This window comes from Lynx canadensis, chromosome B4 (assembly GCF_007474595.2).
Source record: "Lynx canadensis isolate LIC74 chromosome B4, mLynCan4.pri.v2, whole genome shotgun sequence".
Lineage (NCBI taxonomy): Eukaryota > Metazoa > Chordata > Mammalia > Carnivora > Felidae > Lynx > Lynx canadensis.
In genome coordinates this window covers 46,296,345-46,319,213 of record NC_044309.1, presented here as the reverse complement: position 1 = coordinate 46,319,213, position 22,869 = coordinate 46,296,345, and the positions used below count along the sequence as shown (strand labels likewise).

General features: G+C 41.6%; 1 protein-coding gene and 1 long non-coding RNA gene across 13 annotated transcripts in view; both read right to left on the bottom strand.

The window, feature by feature from the left end:
* APOLD1 (apolipoprotein L domain containing 1) overlaps positions 1–22,869 on the bottom strand; it is a 61,493-nt gene that overhangs the window by 19,127 nt on the left and 19,497 nt on the right. For 4 of the 12 annotated variants that reach the window (XM_030321763.1, XM_030321764.1, XM_030321769.1 and 1 more), the window contains 3 exons: positions 21,228–21,331; positions 15,154–15,319; positions 7,108–7,316 (listed from right to left, as the gene is read on the bottom strand). Coding sequence is in view for 1 of the 12 variants with exons in the window: in XM_030321772.1 (XP_030177632.1) it covers positions 11,143–11,613; positions 15,183–15,319 (608 nt within the window). In the remaining 11 variants the exon portion in view is untranslated. Of the gene's footprint in view, positions 1–7,107; positions 7,317–11,036; positions 11,614–15,153; positions 15,320–21,227; positions 21,332–22,869 lie in introns of those variants that run through there. The other 8 variants (XM_030321768.1, XM_030321766.1, XM_030321771.1 and 5 more) reach the window with 6 other exon arrangements.
* Positions 8,442–10,980, bottom strand: LOC115518328. The gene is made up of 2 exons (XR_003970238.1): positions 10,808–10,980; positions 8,442–9,054 (listed from the first exon to the last, which is right to left on the bottom strand). It is a non-coding gene; the product is annotated as an uncharacterized LOC115518328 (long non-coding RNA).

Here is a 22,869-nt window from a genome sequence, read left to right as displayed (position 1 = left end):
AGGAAGTGCTGTGAAAGTCAGGAGATGGTTGCATGACTCTGTGAATATACTAAAAACCATTTAATCATACCCTTTAAATAGGTGACTTATATGGTATGTGAATTATATCTCAATAAAGTAATTCAAAAAATCAAAAGTGGTTACTTTTGGGGCAAGGGAGGAGGTTGAGATGGGGACAGGACACATAAAGGAGTTTCTGGGGTGGCTGACAAGGTTCTGTTTCTTCTTCTTCTCCTTTTTTTTTTTTTTTTTTAGTTTATTTATTAATTTTGAGAGACACAGAGACAGGATGAGCAGGGGAGGGGCAGAGAGAGAGGAAAAGAAAGAGAATCCCAAGCAGGCTTGGCATTGTCAGCACAGAGCCAGCCACGGGGCTCAAACCCACGAAACCGTGAGATCAGGACCTGAGCTGAAACTGAGAGTTGGATGCTTAACCAACTGAGCCACCCAGGGGCCCCTACAATTTTTAAAAAATTAAAAATTAAAAAAAAAAAAGGAATAGAAAGCAGCTGTAGAGGAAGGAGGGGAAGCTTGCTATACTACTTAACAAACTAATTGGAGGAAAATGTAAAATTCTTGAAGAGATTAGCCATATTAAGAAATTAAGACAGTGCGGAGCTATCCTTACAAGATGCCAGCCTTTGTAAAGAGTCATGGGGAGCAGCAAATCTGGAGGCTACTGATGGAAAGCCACACGGGTCCAGTTCTGCATTCTGTGGTGGTGAAGCAGGTTTGATGGAAAAAGAACCAAAAAAGAGAAATCTGGATACCAGATTGCTGGCATTGCAAGGAGGATAAAAACACCAGAACATAAATCAAACTCCCTGCAATCACTCAGGCTTTTCCATCTGGCACTAAATATTCTCCAATACATTTCTTCGCCACCGGGTCAGCTTCCTCTGAGAGCAGATCTTTTCATGCCTTTCCATTCAGACTCTCCTTTGCTCTCAGACTTTGCTCTTCTGCCTTGTAGTAGGATTCTCCAGAGAAACAGAGCCAGTACGATATATACAGAGGGAGAAAGATTTAAAGAATTGGCTCACACTATTGTGGGGCAGACAAGCCTGAATTTTGTGGAGCAGACTGGCAGGCTAAAAATTCAGGGGAAAGTTGATGTTGCAATTTTGAATGTGAAATCTGCAGGCTGGAAAGTCAAGTGGGAGTAGACAGTGCAATCTGGAGGCAGATTTGCCTCTTGGGAAAACCTGTCTTTGCTTTGAAGGCCTTCAACTGATTGGACGAGGCTCACCCACATTATGGAAAGTAATCTGCTTAACTCAGAGTCTATTGATTTAAATGCAAAGCACATCTTTAAAAATGACCTTCATAGCAATATCTAGACTGGTGTTTGACTAAACAACTGGGCACCAAAGCCTAGCCAAATTGACCAATAAAATTACCACAGGGGCGCCTGGGTGGCTCAGTTAAGCATCCCACTCTCGATTTCGGCTCAGGTCATGATCTCTCAGTTTGCAGGATCAAGCCCTGTGGCAGGCTCTGTGCTGACAGCATGGAGCCTACATAAGATTCTCTCTCTCCCTCTCTCTCTCTTTGCCTCTCCCCTGCTCGCACACCCTCTGTCTCAAAATAAACAAATAAACATAAAAAAAAAATTTAACTATCCCATGCCTCGTTCTCTAATTCACAATCCTGGGTTCCAGTGTGTTCAGAGGCATCACTGCTTCCTCCTGCTTCTCCAGAAAGCACGTATAGACCACCCCAAAATCCTTTCCACAGGAGGATTTTCTCTCTACTGCCACATCCTTCAGAAGCAATGAAAAATACCTATTCACCAAAATGTTTGCCTCCTTTTGTTCTCTCGTGTACCATTTCAGTCTGCCATCCCTCTATCCTGAAGTGGTGAGTTCTCTTCAGAGTTGCTTCCACTTTCAGTCAAACCTACTACTGAACTAGAGACTTTTTTTAAGAAATCTCTTTTCAAAATTAATTGCGAATTGTTGCTTATTTGTAGTTTAGGAAATTGCTATTACTGAAGCGGTTATATATTTTTTTATTTTTTAAATGTTTATTTATTTTTGAGAGAGAGAGAGAGAGACAGAGCGCGAGTGGGGTCGGAACAGAGCGAGAGGGAGACACAGAATCCGAAGCAGGTTCCAGGCTGAGCTGTCAGCACAGAGCCCGACGCGGGGCTGGAACCCATTAACCATAAGATCATGACCTGAGCTGAAGTTGGATGCCTAACCGACTGAGCCACCCAGGTGCCCTAAGTGGTTGTACTTTTACTCAAATGAAAGATTTACAGAATTATGATAGGTTTTTGGGTAAAGTTGACTTAAACGTCTTTTTTTTAAGTTTTGGTTTACTGCTGTTTTCCCAGTTCCCAGTACAGTGCATGGTACGTGATAGGAGCTCAGTAACCATTTGTCAAATGAATCTATTAATGTAGTAGATTAGTTAACAATTTTAATTTAGATTATTCTTACATTCTAAGATAAACTTTAATTACTCATGATGCATTATTCTTTCAAAATACACCTAAATTAGATTTGCATATTGAGTGACTGACTGACTCTAAGGGATTGGGCCTGTTTCTTCTCTTGTGTTGTCCTTTGTCCTCACTGGTATCAGAGTTATGTCAGGATTATAAAATGAATCACATAGCTTCCCATCTGATTCTGTGCTCTAGAAAGGCTGGGATAGGATGGGAATTATGTCCTTTAACTGCTTGGAAGAATTCACTGTAGAACACAGACCACGTTTGGACCATGTACCTTTTCGGTAGGTATTTTTTTGACAACGATTTCAATTTCTTTTGTGGTTATTGGTATATTCGGGTTTTTTCTTTATTGTGGATCCAATATTTGACATTTAGGTTATCTTCAATAATTGTCCATTTCATCAAATATATTGGCATAAATTACACATGGTATTCTGTAATAACTCTTAAAATCTCCTCTATATATCTGTAGTATGTCTCTTTCTATCCCAATGTTAAGTTTATCTTTTTTAATGAAACTTTATAAAAGTTTATCTAATTGCTTTTTCCCCCCCCAAAAAATCTATCTTTATTTTCTATTTTCATTAATTTTAGAGTTGCCTGATTTATCAAATAAAAATGTAAGATGGGGCGCCTGCTCAGTCCATGGAGCTTGAGACTCTTGATCTCAGCATTGTACGTTTGAGTCCCACACTGGGTGTAGAAATTACTTAAAAATAAAATCTTAGGGGTACCTGGGTGGCTCAGTCAGTTAAGCCTCTGACTCTTGACTTCAGCTCAGGCACTTATTTTCTGTCTTTCTTGTTTTCCAAAAAAGTGCATTTAAAACTACAGATTTCTGGGGCTCCTGGCTGACTCAGTTGGAAAAGTGTGCAACTCAATCTCAGGCTTGTGAGTTCAAGCCCCACATTGTGTTGGGCACACAGATTACTTTAAATACATACATACATACTATGGATTTCCTTGTTTGGTCCCATTCTGTGGATCTTAATATGTAATGTTCTTTTTTGTTCCATTCTAAATAATTTGTATCTTTTTTTTTTAATGTTTATTTATTTTTGAGAGAGAAAGATTCAGAGCACAAGTAGGGTAGGGGCAGAGAGAGAGAAAGACACAGAATCACACCTGAGCCGAAGTCGGACACCTAACTGACTGAGCCACCCAGGTGCCCCAATAATTTGTATTTTCTATTTTGACTTTCTCTTTAATCCAAGAGTTATTTACGTGTCTCTTTTTATTCTTAATTTTTAAGTGTATAGATTTGGGAATGGTTCTTTTTATCCTCAATTTCTAATTTTATTACATTGTAATCACTGCATGTGAGTTGAAATTTGTTAAGCTTTTCTTTATGGTCAAGTATCTGCTTCCCAAACTTTTTTGGTGTTGTGGTACACGTAAAAAATGATATTTGTGCATCTCATTAGGGTAAAAGGAATTTGGAGCCCCAAACTAGGATGCTGGTGGGAGTCAGGCTATAATCCCCAAACCTCTGGCCCATGGGACACAGGTCCCACATGGTATACAAGTTGGGAAACTGACCTACTACATGCTCAATTTTTGTCCATGTTTTATGTGTATTTGAAGAAAATGCTATTTCTCTGCCTGTTGGAGATATATATATATATATATATATATATATATATATATATATCTCAAATATATATGGGATACATATATTTGCATATGTTTAAGATTTTAATGTCTGGAGACGCCTGGGTGGCTCAGTCAGTTATGCATCTGACTTCGCCTCAGGTCATGATCTCCTGGTTCATGGGTTTGGGCCCGGCATCAGGCTCTGTGCTGACAGCTCAGAGCCTGGAGCCTGCTTCAGATTCTGTGTCTCCCTCTCTCTCTGCCCTTCCCCACTTGTGCTCTGTCTCTGTCTCTCTCTCAAAAATAAACATTAAAAAAACAAAAAGCTTTTAATTGTCTGATTCAAATCTTCTATAGTTACTTCTTTGGCTCTGTTTTTCTCTCAGTGATCACATCCTCCACCTTTCCTTCTAGTGGCAAACACTATCCTTCATTTGGTGCTTATCATCCCATACATTTTGTTAGGTTTTAACCACTACAGACGTATCCGGAATCAATACATAGTATTCTTTTGGTTGTTTTAAACTTTCTATAAATGGTATCTTACTAGGTGTATTTTTTTTGCCAATTTGCTTTTTTCATTCAACATTACATTTGTGAAAGACATCCCTATTCTGAGGGTGAAGCTCAAGCTTAATCATAATTTACTCAGATTTGCTTGTAGTACAACTTTTTATTAATAGAATCCGAGTTAACTACTCATTTTCCTATTGATGTGTATTTCTTTTTTTTTAATGTTTATTTATTATTTTTGAGAGAGAAAGAGCGCACAAGTGGGGGAGAGGAAGAGAGAGGGAAAGAGGATCCGAAGCAGGTTCCGTGCTGACAGCAGCGAGCCTGACGCAGGGCTCGAACTCATGAACCATGAGACCACGACCTGAGCTGAAGTCAGATGCTTAACTGACCGAGCCACCAAGGTGCCCTTGATGTATATTTCTAATGCAGATTTCTAACTTTTTTTACTTGTACCGTGTTGCTCTGAACATTCTTGTGCAAGTCTTGTTGATTTCCTAGAATGAATCCTCAGAATGAAATCCTAGGCCTTAGGTTATGTGCATTTGTAATTCTTCTAGACATTACCAAATTGTTCTCCAAAGTGGACATACTAGTTTACCTCCCTGCCAATGGTGCAGAAGAGGTCCTATGGCTCTACGTTCCCACCAACAATTGGTATCACATTTATATTCGTTTTTACCAAACTGGCTAAAAAAATGAATCACATTATTTTTCTTTGCATTTTTTATGAATCTTAGGAAGGTTGATCATCCTATTTGTCATTTGGTTTTACTTTTCTGTGAATTTGTTTATATTTTTGTCTTTTTCTAATGGGTTATTTGTATTTTATTGATCTGTAGGAGTTCTTTATGTAATCTGCACACCAATCTTTGTGGGTTATATCTGTTACAAATATCACCTTTTGGATTGTAACTTCTCGATTTTTTTTTTTTTTTTTTTTTTTTTTTTTTTTTTTGGAGAGAGAGAGTGCACACATGAGCAGGGAAAAGGCAGCAGGAGAGGGAGAGAGAGAATCTTAAGCAGGATCCACACCCAGCATGGAGACTGATGCGAGGCTCTATCTCACAACCATGAAATCATGACCTGAGCTGAAATCAAGAGTCCGATGCTTAACCAATTGAGCCACCTAGGCACCCCTGTAACTTCTCAATGTTTATAATGACTTTTAATAAGCAGACATTGTCTACATGTTAATGTTGTTGAAATTACCAATTTTTTCCTTTATGGCTTGGGTTTTCAGCTTCGTTTTATCCTAAAGAGCAAGACCATAAAAACATTCTCCCGTTTTCTCTTCTAAAAGTTACTTTTCGGGGCGCCTGGGTGGCTTAGTCGGTTAAGCGTCGGACTTCGGCTCAGGTCATGATCTCACGGTTCGTGGGTTCGAGCCCCGTGTGGGGCTCTGTACTGACAGCTCAGAGCCTGGAATCTGCTTTGGATTCTGTGTCTCCCTCTCTCTCTGCCCCTCCCCTGTTCATGCTCTGTCTCTGTCTCAAGAATAAATAACGATTAAAAAAAATTTTTTTAATAAAAAAATTAAAAAATATATAAATAAAAGTTACTTTTCAGTTTGAGTCCTTATCTAGAATTCATTTTTGGTATATCTGTGAGCTAGGGATCTAATTATGTATAAGGGGTTATCAAGCATCACTAGTGTAGTTCTCCCTTTCCCTATAGATCCAGAGTGTCCATTTTGTATAAATCGTTTTCATAAATAGTTTGGTCTGTTCTGAGCTTCTGTTCTGTTCCTAGTTGTCTACTTGTCCATCCATGCACTAATGTCATTCTGTTTTAATAACAATAGCTCTATATTAACGGTGCATGTCTGGTAGGAAAAGACCCCCATCCTTTTCTTCTGTTTCATTGGGTCTTGGAAAATCCTCAATTAAAAGTTATTGTCCCTTCTGAAAGAATGGTGGCTGCCAGGAGCTGTGGGGAGAAGGGAATGGGGGATTAGTGTTTACTGAGCATCGAGTTTCAGTGGGGATGATGAAGAGGTCTGGAGCTGGATAGATTGGATGGTCACGCAACAATGTGAATATACTTGTATGCCACTGTGTACAATTAAAAGTGGTCAAAATGCTCTAAAAAGTCAGCGTCTCTTAAAATTATGAAGATGCCATTGCACTGATATTTTTTAATACAGTGTTTTTGATGAGAAATCTGATGTCTGTTTGATTCTCCCTCCCTCCCTCCTTTGTAGGCATTCTGTTTATTTTGTCTGGAAGATTTTAAGGCTTTTTTCCTTATCTCTTCTATTCATACATTTCATACTATTTGTAGGTCCTTTCAATCTGAGGAAGCAAGTCTTCTCTGAATGACTTATTTAAATGCTCCGCCTCTCTTCCATATTCTATAGTCTTTCTCTCTGAAACTCTGATTAGATAAAACTGAAAATTCTAGATCTTTCACGTATCTTGATTATGTAGAGAACTTTCTAGCTCTGTTTTCCAGTTCGTTAATTTGTTTTCCAGCAAATCTGATGGAGCCCTTTTATTATTTCAACAATCAGATTCCATAATCTCTGGTTTATTCATACTTACGTGTATTCAGCGTTCACAAGAACGTGAACACAAGTCATAACTTGTTGCAAAGCCCTAATCTTCTTGCTCTACGGACTCCATTTTCTCAGGTGGAAGTTTGACCGTCTCTCTCTGTCATGGTGGCATTCTTCAAAGTTGGACATTCTTGATTTTTCACTCATCTCTGTAGAGGGCATCTCTTAGATCTACGTCGCATTGCTTTTCTTGGCCTGTTTTGAGGAAGGATAGGATTACCACTGGCTATACCTCGGTGGCTAGTGTTCTGGTACAGATGCTCCTCATTCTTCCCAGACATTGCCAGACACTGAAGGTGGGGCCCTGCCTTATCTTTCTTACTGTCACCTTCCTCCCCATTTTTCTTCACTGGAGATAGACACGACCATTACTATTATCAGGCAGAAGGGGTAGGAGAAGGTGGTGCTAAGGAGGGATCAAACCATCTAGACATTCCTGCTGCGGTCCCCGAATCAGTCAACTTATTTGAACTTTAAACTCTTTCCTGCTGCTAGCATCTACCAGTTTGGGGCAGTAAGCATTCAGGGTGTCCTTCCTATATTTTGCAGCAAAACAAAAACAAAAACAAAAAAACAATATTCAAGTTTTGGCTATCATAGATCTTTTTCACCTGCGCCTGTATCATACAGGCATTTGTCACAATTTCTGGTCCCTGGAAATTTCCCCCTCTTGTTTCCCATGCAGTTGTGATTTTCTTCATCTACCTTTTCCATTTCTTATAGACCTTATAGAAATTTGGAGCTGGAAGAAAAGGTTGTGCCACTTCTGTTCAATCTATTATCTTCAAGTTCACCCTTTTATCATGCTTGAGTTATACATAAAGAGAGAAATAAGACAAAGAAGTGATCCATGGGAACCAAAATATCACCTTTTCTGATAAAAGTCACTGAAGGGGCACCTGGGTGGCTGAGTCGGTTAAGTGTCTGACTTTGGCTCAGGTCATGATCTCGCGGTTCATGAGTTCAAGCCCCGTATCGGGCTCTGTGCTGACAGCTCAGAGCCTGGAGCCTGCTTTGGATCCTGTGTCCCCCTCTCCCTCTGCTCCTCCCCTGCTCACGTGCTCGCTCTCTCTCTCTCTCTCTCTCTCTCTTTCAAAAATAAATAAACATTAAAAAGAGAGCCACTAGAGAATGTAGCTTAGCATGGAAGGCAAATGAGCTTACTAATACTGAACCACACAGTATTATACCGACTGAACCAGCCAAACCCAGCAGCCCCAAGAAGGGCAGATCCCATCACCTAGGTGGCCCTGCCCTGCAAGTAGCCGAGTGGGTGCTTTCTTGGGCTGCCTGGCTCCCAAAGAGGAAGAAGAATGAAACCAAGCCATTCATGCTCAATTTATTATTCTGGAATTTACCAATCAGATTACATCACCCTCTCCAAGAACACAAGGAGATCTACTAAGTCAGGTTCCCTCACAGATGGAAGTTGTATTCATTCCCTGTTGGGACTGTAACAAATTACCACATTGTTACTTAAAACAATGCATCTTTATTCTCTAGTAGTTCTAGAGGTCCGAGGTCCAAAATCCATTTCACTTTTCAGAGGTAAAGTCCAGGTGCTGGAAGGGCTGGTTCCTTCTGGAGGCTCTGAGGAAGAGGAAGAATCCCACTTCCCCCCCCCCCCCTTTTTTTTGTCATTTTCAACATTTAGTGGCTGCCTGTGCTTGTTGGCTGTGTCTCCTTCCTCCGTCGCCAAAGCTTGTCATTCCCATCTCTGGCTTTGTCATCACATCACCTTCCTCTCTGACTCTTCTGTGTCCCCCTTTAAGGACCCTTGTGGTCACATCAGGCCAACCAGATAATCCAGGATAACCTCCCCACGTCAGGATCTTAACTTAATCACATCTGCAAAGTCGTTGGTACCATATAAAAGAATATGTTCGCAGGTTCCGGGAATTAGGACATGGATATGCTTGGAGAATAACTCAATCTATGGCAGAAGGTACTATCAAAAGTCAGTTAAGAATTATCCCCCCACTAATATTCCCTTGATTTTTGTTCTCTTAAACCGCTGGTTTTAGCCATTAAGCCTATGTCAGCAGAGGTGTGTGTGACATCCTCACAAGAGGACCTCAGGAGCCTATCAGAACAGTCCTGCCCCATCTTCATGAGACTACTCCTCCCTCTTATATTACCCAACTTTGTCCCCTCCCAGGAACACTGGTGGGCAAGACAGATTTCACTCACAAAAGTTTCCAAAATAGTTCCCTATATGCATTAAATAGTTCAATGCCATTTTGTACCCAAATCTGAAATTTTCATTTTTCTATTATCCGTTTTTATCATGCCTATCCATGTTTTCCACATAGCATACCAGAGGATCAGGATTGAGATTTAAAAAACATTTTTTTCCAATGTTTATTTATTGTTGAGAGAGACAGAGAGAGCGTGCCTGAGCAGGTGAGGGACAGAGAGAGAGGGAGACACAGAATCTGAAGCAGGCTCCAGGCTCTGAGCTGTCAGCGCAAAGCTCAAAACAGGGCTTGAACCCACAAACCATGAGATCATGACCTGAACTGAAATCGGACGCTTGACAGACTGAGACACCCAGATGCCCCGGGATTGAAATTAAATGACAAAGGGGCACCTGGGTGACTCGGTTGAGCTTCGACTCTTGGTTTTGGCTCAGGTCATGGTCTCAGGGGTTCATGGAATTGAGCCCCCGTCAGGCTCTACGCTGCCAGCACAGAGACTGCTTGGGATTCTCTCTCTCTTCTGCTCTCTGCCCTTCCCCCACACATGCTTGCTCTCTCTCTCTCTCTCTCAATAAATAAATAAACGTTTTTAAAAACTGATAAAACTGGGCTCCTGGGTGGCTCAGTCGGTTAAGCGTCTGACTATGGCTCAGGTCATGATCTCACGGTTCATGGGTTCAAGCCCCACATTGGGCTTGGTGCTGACAGTGCAGAGCCTGCTTGGGATTCTCTCTCCCTCTCTCTGCCCCTCCCTCACTTGTGTGCACTCTCTCTCTCTGTCTGTCTGTCTCTCTCTGTCTCAGAGTGAATAAATAAACTTAAAAACATTAAAATCATTTAAAATAATAATAATAATAAAATTAAAATAAAAATGACAAATGCACTATTCCCATTATAATATGCACAACACAACCTCAATAACAAAATGCTAATAATGTTGAGGGGAAAAAAATTTTAACATAAACATCTTCCCTTTATCAAATGTCTAGAGAGAAATTAAGGTCCAAGGCATGAAATAAAAATCATGAGACATTAAGTTTCAAAGAAAAGCAAGATTCAAAACAAAATTACCCTGTTTTTGTGAATTAAAATTCAAAGAAATTAAAGTCCAAAATTCATTTCCCCCAACTTTTTATTCGAGCTGCTCTGTCTCAGATGGAGGGGATTTCGATGTTTGGGTAGAGGCAGGGATCTTTAGCAACTGCATTTTAAGCTGGATCTCACTGGAATGGGGGCAGCTCCTAGAGGGCCTCCAAATTAGAAAGCAATAGTTACCCCCAGCAAGTCTGTACTCTGCTTTTTCCAAGAGTCTATAGATTTACAGAACATGCAAAATGATCACAGCACCCTCTCTACACACACCAGAGGCAGAAAACAAGCCGATTTTTCAAGCAAATTATCAAGCAAAATACATTCCCAGAATCAGTAGTGCGGGTCGCCAACAGTATTTTGGGTCGCCAAAAACTGTTGCAGAAATAACAGCCTCACCAGAAGCCAGTTGAGTGAGACCAAGAATCCAGAATTGATGGATTGTGAGTTAAAACCCAGTTAGGAGGGGGGCGCCTAGGCAGTTCAGTCCGTTGAGAGCCGGACTTCAGCTCAGGTCATGATCTTGCGGTTCATGGGTTTGAGCCCCGGGTCAGTCTCTGTGCTAACAGCTTGGAGCCTGGAGCCTGCTTTGGATTCTGTGTCTCCCTCTCTTTCTGTGCCTCCCCTGCTTGCACTCTGTCTCTCTCTCTCTCTCTCTCTCTAAAACAAAAAAAATAAAGACTTTTTAAAAATAAATTTAAAAACCTAGATACGAGAAATCGACTAGCTACAGGTTAATTTCCGCACAATGGCACCTTGCATTTTTCACATCCAGGAAGTTCCACCTCTGGCAAGGCATTTGAGGGGCTGCTGCCTCCTTGCCAAGTTAGAATCGCGCAGCACTGGCAACATCTTCGTGGATCAGATCTTATCTGTGGAGCTGTCCTTTCCCACCCAGATATTAGAAACCTCTTAATTCCCGAGTCCCTTTTGAATTTTAGATGTCTGCACTGCAGTGTTGCACTGAAGGTGAATTCCGTCCAGTGACAGAGCTCCCAAAGTAACCAGTAAGCATTTTTATTCCTGTGCTGCCGTGGCTTTTTCCACCGCCTCTTTCTGTGGCATTCCTCAGGCGGAAGAAAACCATCACCTGGGGAGGATTTCTCCATCCCATTTCCGTAACCAGTTTCTAGCAACCTCGAGGACAAGTAGAGGGAGTGATTCTTGAGCCACATAAATGCAAACTTAGTCCATCCACTTTTGCCCTTGAAGATAGTTCAAAACAACATAAAAGAGGAATCAAAATTAGGACTGTTTGTTTACATTACCCACCTAAACTTAGTACTAGCACATTGAAAACTAATCTCTCATTAGTGCTCTGTGGTCCAAAGAGAACCCAGCTGCCCCCACGGTTTAAAAACAGCAAATATTTTTCTACTCCTTCAATATCTAAAAGGGCAGTATATGAAAAGACTGTTTCTTTCTCCCTATAATTGAACCCTTGCCTCAGCTGTAACTGCTTATTAAGACCTCTTCAGCCTGCTGGCCCCTGATAAGTCCCTCTCGTGGCCCCTGTGCCCTTGCCAAAGTCCTCTTACAGCCTCAGAGTGGCTTTTCTAAGGTCTTTTTTCCCAGGCCACAGCTGTTAAGAGCCCACTGCACCACCATAAAAACCTACCTGGCTCAATGTAAGACTGCCAAGATCGAAATGTCCTGCACACACACACTAAAGAGCAAGACCACAGGGCCAAGGCCAATCCCATGCCACTCCAGAAGCCTCAGTCACTCCATGGGCATTCATTCGCTTCTCCTTAATTGTGTACCTTATTTCTCCCACACCAATTTTCTGGCCGATGTACCAAATGTCGGAACACTGAAGCAGAGCCCGATAAATAGCACCCCTTCCTCCTTTTCTGAGTTCAAAACAAACTGAGATAAAGGAGTGGAAGGAGAAGGCCAAAGTCGTACCTAGTTCCTGATAAAGCTGGGTTGGGAGTCAGAAAAGCTTCCCAGCACCCAGCTGCAGAATAAAATCCAGCAGTCCAGGTCCAAGGGGGATTTGCCTTGCCGTGAGTGGAGGCGTCAGCCCGCCCTGAGAGCAGACCTCATGCGGGCTGGATTCCAAGGAGGAAAGTGGGTGGGAATGAACTGAGCATGCCCACTTTATTTTCCCCAAATCTGCCCCTCAAATCATGCCCCTTTTCCATTCAGGGCTGAGTTAAGAAAGGGCAGAGAAAATGCAACTGCCCTTACTCGGAAGGGTGGTTTTGGCTTGAAAAAAAATTTTTTTTTACTAGTAAAAATATTATATGTAATACTTGAGTAATTAAACAGCATGACCTTTTAAAAAAAATTTTAATGTTTATTTATTTTTGAGACAGAGACAGTGGAAGTAGGGGAGGGGCAGAGAGAGAGAGAGAGAGAGAGAGAGAGACAGAATCCGAAGCAGGCTCCAGGCTCTGAGCTGTCAGCACAGAGCCCGACACGGGGCCGGAACCCACCGATGGTGAGATCGTGAACTGAGCCAAAGTCAGACGCCCAAGTGACTGAGCCACCCAGGTGCCCCTTTTTTTTTTTTTTTTAATTTTTTTTTATGTTTATTTATTTTTGAGACAGCATGACCTTTTAAAAATCAAAATGCTAGAAGCTTCCCACCTGTTAGACTGCAGCACTATGGCTATAATCTGAAATTCTAAAGATGAGATTTCTGGGGCATTCTTAATTAGCATTAGGGAATGTTTCCTCAGTAGTTTTTCATATGTCTTTATGAATAAAAATGTAAATTTGGAGTGCCTGGGTGGCTCAGTCAGTTAAGTGTCCAACTTTGGCTGAGGTCATGATCTCACAGTTCTTGAGTTGGAGCCCCCACGAGACAGCATTGGGCTCTCTGCTGTCAGCACAGAGCCTGCTTTGGATCCTCTGTCCCCCTCTTTCTCTGCTCCTTCCCTGCTCACTCCCTCTCTCTCTCTCAAAAATAAATAACCATTAAAAAAAAAAAGTAAGTTCATACATTTATTAGCTGTGCACTCAAAAACATGATTTACAATTTGGAGCGAGATTTTTTTTTTTTTTTTTTTAGAAATAGAAGGTATGGCTTCTTTTTTTTCTTTTTAAGTTTTTATTTATTTGTTTTGAGAGAGAGAGAGAAAGTGTGAGTGGTGGAGGGCAGAAAGAGAGGAGAGAGCAAGAATCCCAAGCATGCTCTGCACTGTCAGTGGGGAGCCTGATGCGGGGCTTGAACTCACTAACCCGTGAGACCATGACCTGAGCCAAAGTCAGATGCTTAACCGACTGAGCCACCCAGGTGCCCCTGGAGCCAGATTTTAATAAAAGCTTTTCTCATCACGGAGACAAATGTTTTCAGCCTTCTCAGATTCCCTCCACTGCCTCTTCTGTTCTTTCATTTTGTCAGTGCCCCACCCATGTGAGTCACTGCCCATTTCCAGACTTAAATGAAATGGCAGTGTGTGAAATCAGTTTCTGAGTGGTCACAGAGTGGCCAGACGACACTATCTAGGAGTTCAGGAGGTGAACCCTGGCCAACGGAAATGGAGACGGGAGCGTGCAGGCAGGTAAATGCCCTCTTGTGTCCCTCTTGGACTGCTCTGAGAGACAGCTACTTCCTGCAGCCTTTCTGAAGGATCCCTGCTGAAAGGCCTTCCACTGGGAAGACCACCTCCGTCCCTTTCCTCATTCTCTCCATCTGAAACTATTTGGGCTGTTTGGGGTCATCCTGCCCTTGCCTTGGGGCGACCCTCAGCACTTACCGCCTCCAAGCTCCCACAAAGCCAACATTTACTGAGTGTTTCTCAGGGAGGCAAAGACAATATCACATTACATACCATATAGGAAACCTTCCTCTTTTTTCTTCATTTTACTTTATTTTTTATTAAGTAATCTCTACATCCAACATGGGGCTCGAACTCATGCCCCCGAGATCAAGAATTGCATGCTCTACCAACTGAGCCAGCCAAGTGCCCTTAGGAAACCTTCCTTTTAAATATTTGTTCAGTTTCTATTTCCTCAAAATCTCTAGGCTTACAGCTCACCCATCTCTACTGCTTATTCAACCTTCTCATCAAATTTTCTTCCAATGATCCCCCTCAGCCTGTGGTAGGTGAAGAACTTTGGTCTTCCCTCACATTTTAATTCTCTTCACTGCCAGCCACCCTGCTTAATTCAGCAAGCCCTCTAGAGTGAGCTGAGTATACAAAGCATGCATTCGTCCCGTGGACAAGAAGGGAGGTATTGCCAGTACATCATTATAATACATCTTTCCCTCTGTCGCACGGGCATAAAACAAAATCCCAAGCAGAGGGAAGAAAAAGTTGTGTCAGGGGTGAAGCAAGTGTGGGGCCTCGGCACGCTCAAGTATGTAGTGCAATCTGGTGGAGGAAAAGGAGATCGGGAACAGGGATCTCGAGGCAGGAGCAGATACAACCCGAAACTGGGTTCAGAATGAGGTCGAGTCACCTGTGCTGAAGGAGGGCAGGAGCTGGGAACGTGTTTTCAGGAAACACTGGCACAGGCAACAGGAGTGCAGTTTAATACGCGATCTTATATCAACAAACACCCCATATGTTTACTGCCAGGATCAGAACTGATCCCAGTGGCAATGAGACTGATCCTGAAGGTAGACAAATGGATCACCTGCCTGGACTCGAGGGATGAAGAACCAGGAAGCCTGGTGAATATTAACATCTCCCCTCACACTTAACAATACATTCTCCTTATGTATTGGTTTCCATTGCTGCTATAACAAATCACCACAAACCTAGTGGCTTGAAACAACACAAACTTAATACCTTGCAGGACTGTGGGCTAGAAGTCTAACCTGGGTCTCACGGGTGGCAATGAAGGTGTTGACGGTGCTGCATTCCCTTCTGGAGCCTCTAGGGGAGGCTCCTTTTCCTTGCCTCTTCCAGCTTCTAGAGGCTCTGTGTTCCTTGGCTCCACGGTTCCTTCCTCCACCTTCAAAGTCAGCAAAGGCACGTTGAGTTCTCTCATCCCGTCACTCTGATGTCTTCTGCCCTCCTCTTCCATCTTTCAGGACCCTTGTGACATTGGATCCACCCAGATAATCCCAAATAATCTCCCTATTCGTGGGTCAGCAAATGAGCAAACTTAATTCCATCTGCAACCTTCCCTCCCCTTTAGCCATGTAACATATATTCACAGATTCTGGGAATTAGGGTGTGCGCATCTTTGGGGATCCATCATTCTGCCTACAATACGGCACTGAGTGCTATGGAGAAAAACAAAGCAGGGATGAGGGAGAAGGAATGACCAGTCTTCCATAGGCGTGTCTCTGACCACAGCTGCTTTTGCTTTAAAGGATTCATTTGATTAGATTGGGCCCAGCTAGATAATCCAAGCTATTCTCCCTGTCTCCAGGTCCTCAACATTAATCGCATATGGAAAGACCCTTTTGCCACTTAAGGCAACACTCATAAGTTCCGGGGAATAGGATGTAGACGTCACGGGGAGCCATTATTCTGCCTTACACATCTTATCTGTGATAGAATTTTCTAGGTGTCCAGGCTTCTCATTGACCCTGAAATTTCCAGCTGGAGCTCTGACAGAAGCCCTTGAGAATTCAACTAGTAGATACAATGACCTCAATTTAGTCAGAAAGCAAAAGACTCTTCCCTCTTAACTCCCTAGATTGTAAAAACATGTGTCCTCTTCTCTCTGCTTGGAAGTAAAGCAGCAGCATGATGCCACTACCACCATTAAGATACAGAAGAGTTACATCAGCCCCAATAATCCCCTGGTGCTGCCTCTTTATAACCAACGCATCTCAGCCCAAGTCCCTGACAACCAAGGATCTGGTCTCCATCTCTCTACTTTTGCCTTCTTGAGGCTGCCATACAAATGGCATCACACAATCGGTAGTCACTCAGATCTGGCTTCTTTCACTTAGCAAAATGCATTTGAGATTCACCCGTGTTGCTGTGTGTATAGTTCATTCTTTTTTACTGCTAAGTAGTATTCCGTGGTATGGTTACACCACAGTGTGTTTATCCATTCAGTTGGTTTTTTTTTTTAATTTTTTTAATGTTTTATTTGTTTTTGACAGACAGAGATAGAGCATGAGCAGGGGAGGGTCAGAGAGAGAGGGAGACACAGAATCTGAAGCAGGCTCCAGGCTCTGAGCTGTCAGCACAGAACCCGATGCGGGGCTCGAACTCACAGACCGCAAGATCGTGACCTGAGCCGAACTCGGATACTCAACCAACTGAGCTACCCAGTCGCCCCATATCCATTCAATTGTTGATGGACATTTTGGTTTCCGGTATTTGATGATTGTGAATAAAGCTGCAACAAATACTCATGTACCATTTTTTTTTTCACGTGAACTTCAGTTTTCATTTCTCTTGGGTAAATACCTAGAATTACTGGGTCATATGGTGTGTGTTTATCCTTGTAAGAAAACTCCGCACTGTTTTCCAAAGTGGCTGCACCATTTTGCATCCTACCAGCAATGTATGGGAGTTCCAGTGGCTCCATAGCCTCATCAGCATTGAGCATTTCAGGTTTTGTTTTGTTTTGTTTTAGTTTGGGTTTAGTTGGGTTGGGTTGCCTTGGTTTGGGTTTTTAGCCATTCTAAGAGGCATGTGGTATTATCTCATTATGTTTGAATTTGCAACTCCATAATTACTGATGATGTTGAACACACGTTCATGTGTTTATCTGCCATCTGTGTGTATCTCCTTTCATGAAGTATCTGTTCAAAGCCCTTTGCCCATTTTTTGAAAAACAAATATTGTTAAAATGTTCATACTACTCAAAACGATCCACAGATTTAATGCAATTCCTATCAAAGTACCAAAAGCATTTTTCACAGAACTAGAACAAATAATCCTAAGATTTGCATAGAACCACAAAAGACCCCAAAGAGCCAAAGCAGTCTTGAAAAAGAAGAACAAAACTGGAGGTATCACCATCCCAGATTTTGAGATATTCTACAAAGCTATACGAACCAAAACAGTATGATACTGGCACAAAAATAGACATATAGATCAAAAGAACAGAATAGAGAACCCAGCAGTAAAACCATGATTATTTTATTATGTTAACCTTCAACAAAGGAGGAAAGATCATGCAATAGGAAAAAGACAGTCTCTTCAACAAATGGCATTGAAAACACTGGGCAGCTACATGCAAAACAATGAAACTGGACCACTTTCTTATGCCATGCCCAAAAATAGACTCAAAATGGACTAAGGACCTAAATGTGAGACCTGAAACCATAAAAATCGCAGCAGAGAGCACAGGCAGTAATTTCTCTGACATCAGCCATAGCAACATTTTTCTAGATATGTCTCCTGAGGCAAGAGGAACAAAAAAAATAATAATAATAAACTATTGGGACCACATCAAAATAAAAAGCTTCTGTTCAGTGAAGGAAATAACCAACAAAATTAAAAGGTACCTACTAAATGGAAGAAGATATTTGCAAATGCTATATCTGTTAAAGGGTTAGTATCCAAAATATATAAAGAATTTATAACACTCAACACCAAAAAGCCAAATAATCCAATTCAAAAGTGGGCAGAAGACATGAACAGACATTTCTCCAAAGAAGACATATAGATGGCCAACAGACACACAAAAAGATGCTCGATGTCACTCATCATCAGAGAAATGCAAATCAAAACTACAATGAGATATCATGTCACACCCGTCAGAATGGCTAAAATCAAAAACACAGGAAACAACAAGGTTGAAGATGTGGGGGAAAAAAAGAACTGCTGTGCACTGTTGTTGGGAATGCAAACTGGTATAGCCACTATTGAAAACAGTATGAAGTTTCTTCAAAAAATTAAAAATAGAATCACCATATGAGGGGCGCCTAGGTAGCTCAGTCTTGATTTCAGCTCAGGTCATGATCTCATGGTTTGTGGGATTGAGCCCCACTTCAGGCTCCACACTGACAGTGTATAGTCTGCTTGGGATTCTCTCTCTCCCTCTCTCTCTCAAAATAAAAAAAAAAACATTTTAAAAAGAGAAGGAGAAAAAGAATTACCGTATAATCCACTAATTGCATTAATGAGTGCAATTAATGTAGAAATTAATTCTACAAAGAATATGAAAAACACTAATTTGAAAAGTTTGATAAGCACCCCTATGCTTATTGCAACATTATTTATAATAGCCAAATTATGGAAGCAGCCCAAGTATCCACCAATAGATGAACAGATAAAGAAGAGCTTAAATATATACATATATTTATGTATATATACATATACATATATGTATGTATACATACATATATACATACAGCTCCAGGCTCTGACCTGTCAGCACAGAGACTGACGCGGGGCTGGAACTCACGAGCTGTGAGATCATGACCCGAGTTGGATGTTCAACTGACTGAGCCACCCAAGCACCCCTGTAATAGTAAAAATTTAATGGCAAGACAGAAGAAAAACTTTTTTTTTTTCAGTAAGTCCATGTCAATCATTTGTTTGGATCACTTAGATAAGAAAAATAGGATAAGTATCAGAAAGGCAAAAAATCAGGGTGTCTGGGTGGCTCAGTCAGTTAAACAGCCAACTCTTGATCTCACCTTAGGTCTTGATCTCAGGGTCGTGAGTTCAAGACCTCACAATGAGCTCCATGCAGGGTGTGAAGCGTACTTAAAAAAAGGGGGGGGGGGCACCTGGGTGGCTCAGTCTGTTAGGCATCTGACTTCAGCTCTGGTCATGGTCTTGTGTTTTGTGGGTTCAAGCCCCGCGTAGGGCTCTGTGCTGACAGCTCAGAACCTGGAGCCTGCTTCGGATTCTGTGTCTCCCTCTCTCTCTACCCCGCCCCTGCTGGCACTGTCTCTCTCTGTCTCAAAAACAAATGAACATTAAAAAAATTTTAAAAGGCAGAAAATCACTATATATATTTTCACCTTGTAGTGTGATAAATAACAAAAGCAGCCTCTAAAATTGCTCAACTATTTGAAATTTTTAAGTTATCCCCTTAATGCTTATGTCATGGAGAAAATTCAGATTATAACAATAAAGTATTATTTAAAGATAATATATATATCTCACATATAGAATAAAAGAATAAAATAAAAATAAAAGAATCTTTTGCTCATTTTTAATTGGGTTATTTTCTCATTGATAAGTTTTGAAAGTTCTTATATATTCTGCACACAAGTCCTTTGTCAGATATGTGATTTGAAACTATTTCTCCTAGTCTATGGTTTGTGTTTTCATTCTCTTTTACAGTCACTTTCACACAGCAAAAGTTGTTCATTTTGATGAAGCCCAATTTAGATTTTTTTTTTTTGATGGATCGTGCTTTTTCAGCTTCATATCTAAGAAACCTTTCCCTCATCCAAGTTCACAAACATTTTCTTCTATGTTTTTTTCTAGAAGCTTTATAGTTTTATGTTTTACATTTAGGTCTATGATTCATTGTGAGGTTTGGGCATATCCATTTTTGCATAAGGTGAAAGGTGTAAGTTGAGATTCTTTTTTTTTTTTTCTTTACTTTGGCTTTTTTGTTTTTTTTGTTTTTTGTGTTTGTTTTTTTTTTTTTGCATATGGTTGTTATTTGCTTCAACATCATTTACTGAAAAGACTATCTTCCTACATTGACTTTTTGCACTTTCATTAAAAATTGGTTGGGGTGCCTGGCTGGCTCAATCAGGAGAGCATGCAACTCTTGATCTTGGGGTTATGGGTTCAAGCCCCACATTGGTGTAGAGATTACTTAGAAATAACATCTTTAAAAAATTGGTTGACAATGCATGGGTGTGTCTATTTCTAGACTCTGCATTCTGTTCCATTGATCTTTGTGTCTGTCCTTTCAATAAACACCACTCTCTTGATTACTGTGGCTTTGGTGATTAGATAATCTATTTTTAGTAATCTCTACACCTAACTGGAACTCATGAGCCCAAAATCAAGAGTCACATGCTCTACTGACTGAACCAGCCAGCCGCCCTTAGGTATATCTATTTTTTTTTAATTAATTTATTTATTTTTGTTGGGGGTGGAGGATGGGGGTGAGGGAGAGCACAAGCAGACTAGAAGCAGAGAGAGGAGAAAGAATCCCAACGAGGCTCTGTGCTGAGCCAGACACAGGACTCAGTCTCCTGACCATGAGATCATGACCTGAACCAAAATCAAGAGTCGGTTGCTTAACCGCCTAAGCCACCCAGGAGTTCCTAAAGCTATTTTTTTAATCCAAAATTTCTATCATTCAAGATGGGTCATCTTGAGCAAGTTACATAACCTCTCTTAACATCAATTTTCTCAGCTATAAAAAGGATATTAGGGTGGCTCAGTGGGTTAGGCGACCAACTCTTGATTTCAGCTCAAGTCATGATCTCACGGTTTGTGAATTCAAGCCCCACATTGCACTCTCAGCTGTCAGCGCAGAGCCTGCTTGGGAGCCTCTGTCTCCCTCTCTCTCTCTGCCTCTCCCCTGCTCTCTCTCTCTCTCTTTCTCAAAAATAAACATTAAAAAAAAAAAAAAAAAGAGGATCTTAGGAGTACCTATGTGAAAGAGTGATTATAAGGGCTAAGAAGCCAAAGCATGGGAAGCATGGGAGTAGAATTGTTCTGTTTCTAGCCTCCTCCTTTCTTCCTGGATTAGCATCTCCTTCTTTTGGGGAAACAGTTCTTCTTACTCACATCAAGCACGTAGTCCTATTGTAGCTGCCAATCATACTACCATGTCCCACCCTGGCCACAGGGAATGGTCAAGGGATGAACACAGGTGCCACGCATAGCTAATTGGAGACTTTCTCCCCTTAGTACTACGGGAGATCGAATTCCTAGCCCTAACTTTTGCTTTTCCCTCTACCCACACACTTTACCATGTAATTTCAGTTTTTCTGACTCAGGAATAAGTATATTTCCTTGGATTTTACCTTCGGGGCTGGCCATGTGACTTGCTTTGGCAAACAGAATGAAGCAGAAGAGACAGAGTACCAATTTTGTCTAGAATTGAAGAGGCCATAGAATCTTTCTTGTCCTGGTCAATAGGTAAGGAGAAGAAAACTTCACTTGAATGAAGATTGAGTTTTTTTGTTTTATTTTTGTTTTATTTTTTTTAACGTTTATTTATTCTCTTGAGACAGAGAGAGAGAGACAGAGCATAAACGGGGGAGGGTCAGAGAGACAGGGAGACACAGAATCTGAAACAGGCTTCAGGCTCTGAGCTGTCAGCACAGAGCCCAACGCGGGGCTCGAACTCACGGACCACGACATCATGACCTGAGCCGAAGTCAGACGCTTAACCGACTGAGCCACCCAGGCGCCCTGAAGATTGAATTTTGATTAAGCATCAAACTGGACAATTTTAGTTACTGAATTGACACTGTGAAAGAGGGTTTTTATTATACAAGAGTGAGCTAGTAAGCTCCAGAAGCCCAAGACTGAGACTCAAACAGGAACAAGTGAAGGCTAGTGACTCCCACTAAACAGACCTTGGTCGGGGGGGGGTGACCCCACGTGACATTGCATTTTTATTATACCTTCCTCCACGTCATGCTCATTCAAATATTTTTAAACCATTGCATCTTCTTGTATCTCATTCCTTATTGTCCCTATTTTATTGAACTTTAATCCTTTTCAACAGCTTTCTCTTGCCTTATTGGCACACTTTCTGTTCTCCCTTTTCTTTTAAAACTTTGATCAAAGCAATACATTTTCCTACTGGTGAATCTCAGCAGTAAAGAGCATAGAACTAAAATCAGCATTCCTTTGCTCGTCCCGTGCAGTATTGTTCCAGGTCCTCCAAAAAGGAGCCACCAAAATACAGTTACACATGCAAGACATTTACCAGGGGAAACATCTGTAGAGGAAGTGAAGAGGAGCCAAGAGAAGTTGGGGAAGCTGTCCAACCATGATGCATATCTGACCTTGAGCGAAGGAGAGCGGGAAGGAAGGAAGGCTGAGTGAAAGTGTCTTGGATCGCAGTGCGGTTGTAAAGAAAGTTCAGCAAGGCCACTGGGGAGTCCTCAAGCCAGTCACCTGAAACCCACACTTGACTTTGTGCTGAGGCCATGCTTCCCAAGGCTGCCTCCAGCCAATGATTGAACGCAACGGCCATACTGAAGTAAGACCATACCTGGGAGCCATGAGACTCCTCTGGCTGTTCTCTCCACACCACTCAATCCATCATGGCTTTTCCTATCTTAAACCTGTCACTTCTCATACCTCCCTTTTGTGCATCCTTCCACACCCAGAGTAAGATGGTCCAGGGCCTGCTTGTACTTCTGGGGAAGGCTCGGTTGTAGGCAGTCGGTAGGAAATAGATCGAAGCACAGGAGAAAAGAGACGGAGGAAGCCACTTAAGCTTGACCTTAGTCTAGGTAAAAGGAGCTGGTGTAACTCTTGAAATCTAGCATGATTTACCAGAACAGGTCATTCAAATGAGATAAAGTAATTTTATCCTGGAGTCTACTCTCTGCACATCTCCCATCTCGTGGCGGTAGGCAACTGGTAGCTGATTCAGGGTTCAGAGCTTCCCTCATGTCTATCTCCACACGGAGAAGTGACCGAGAAGTG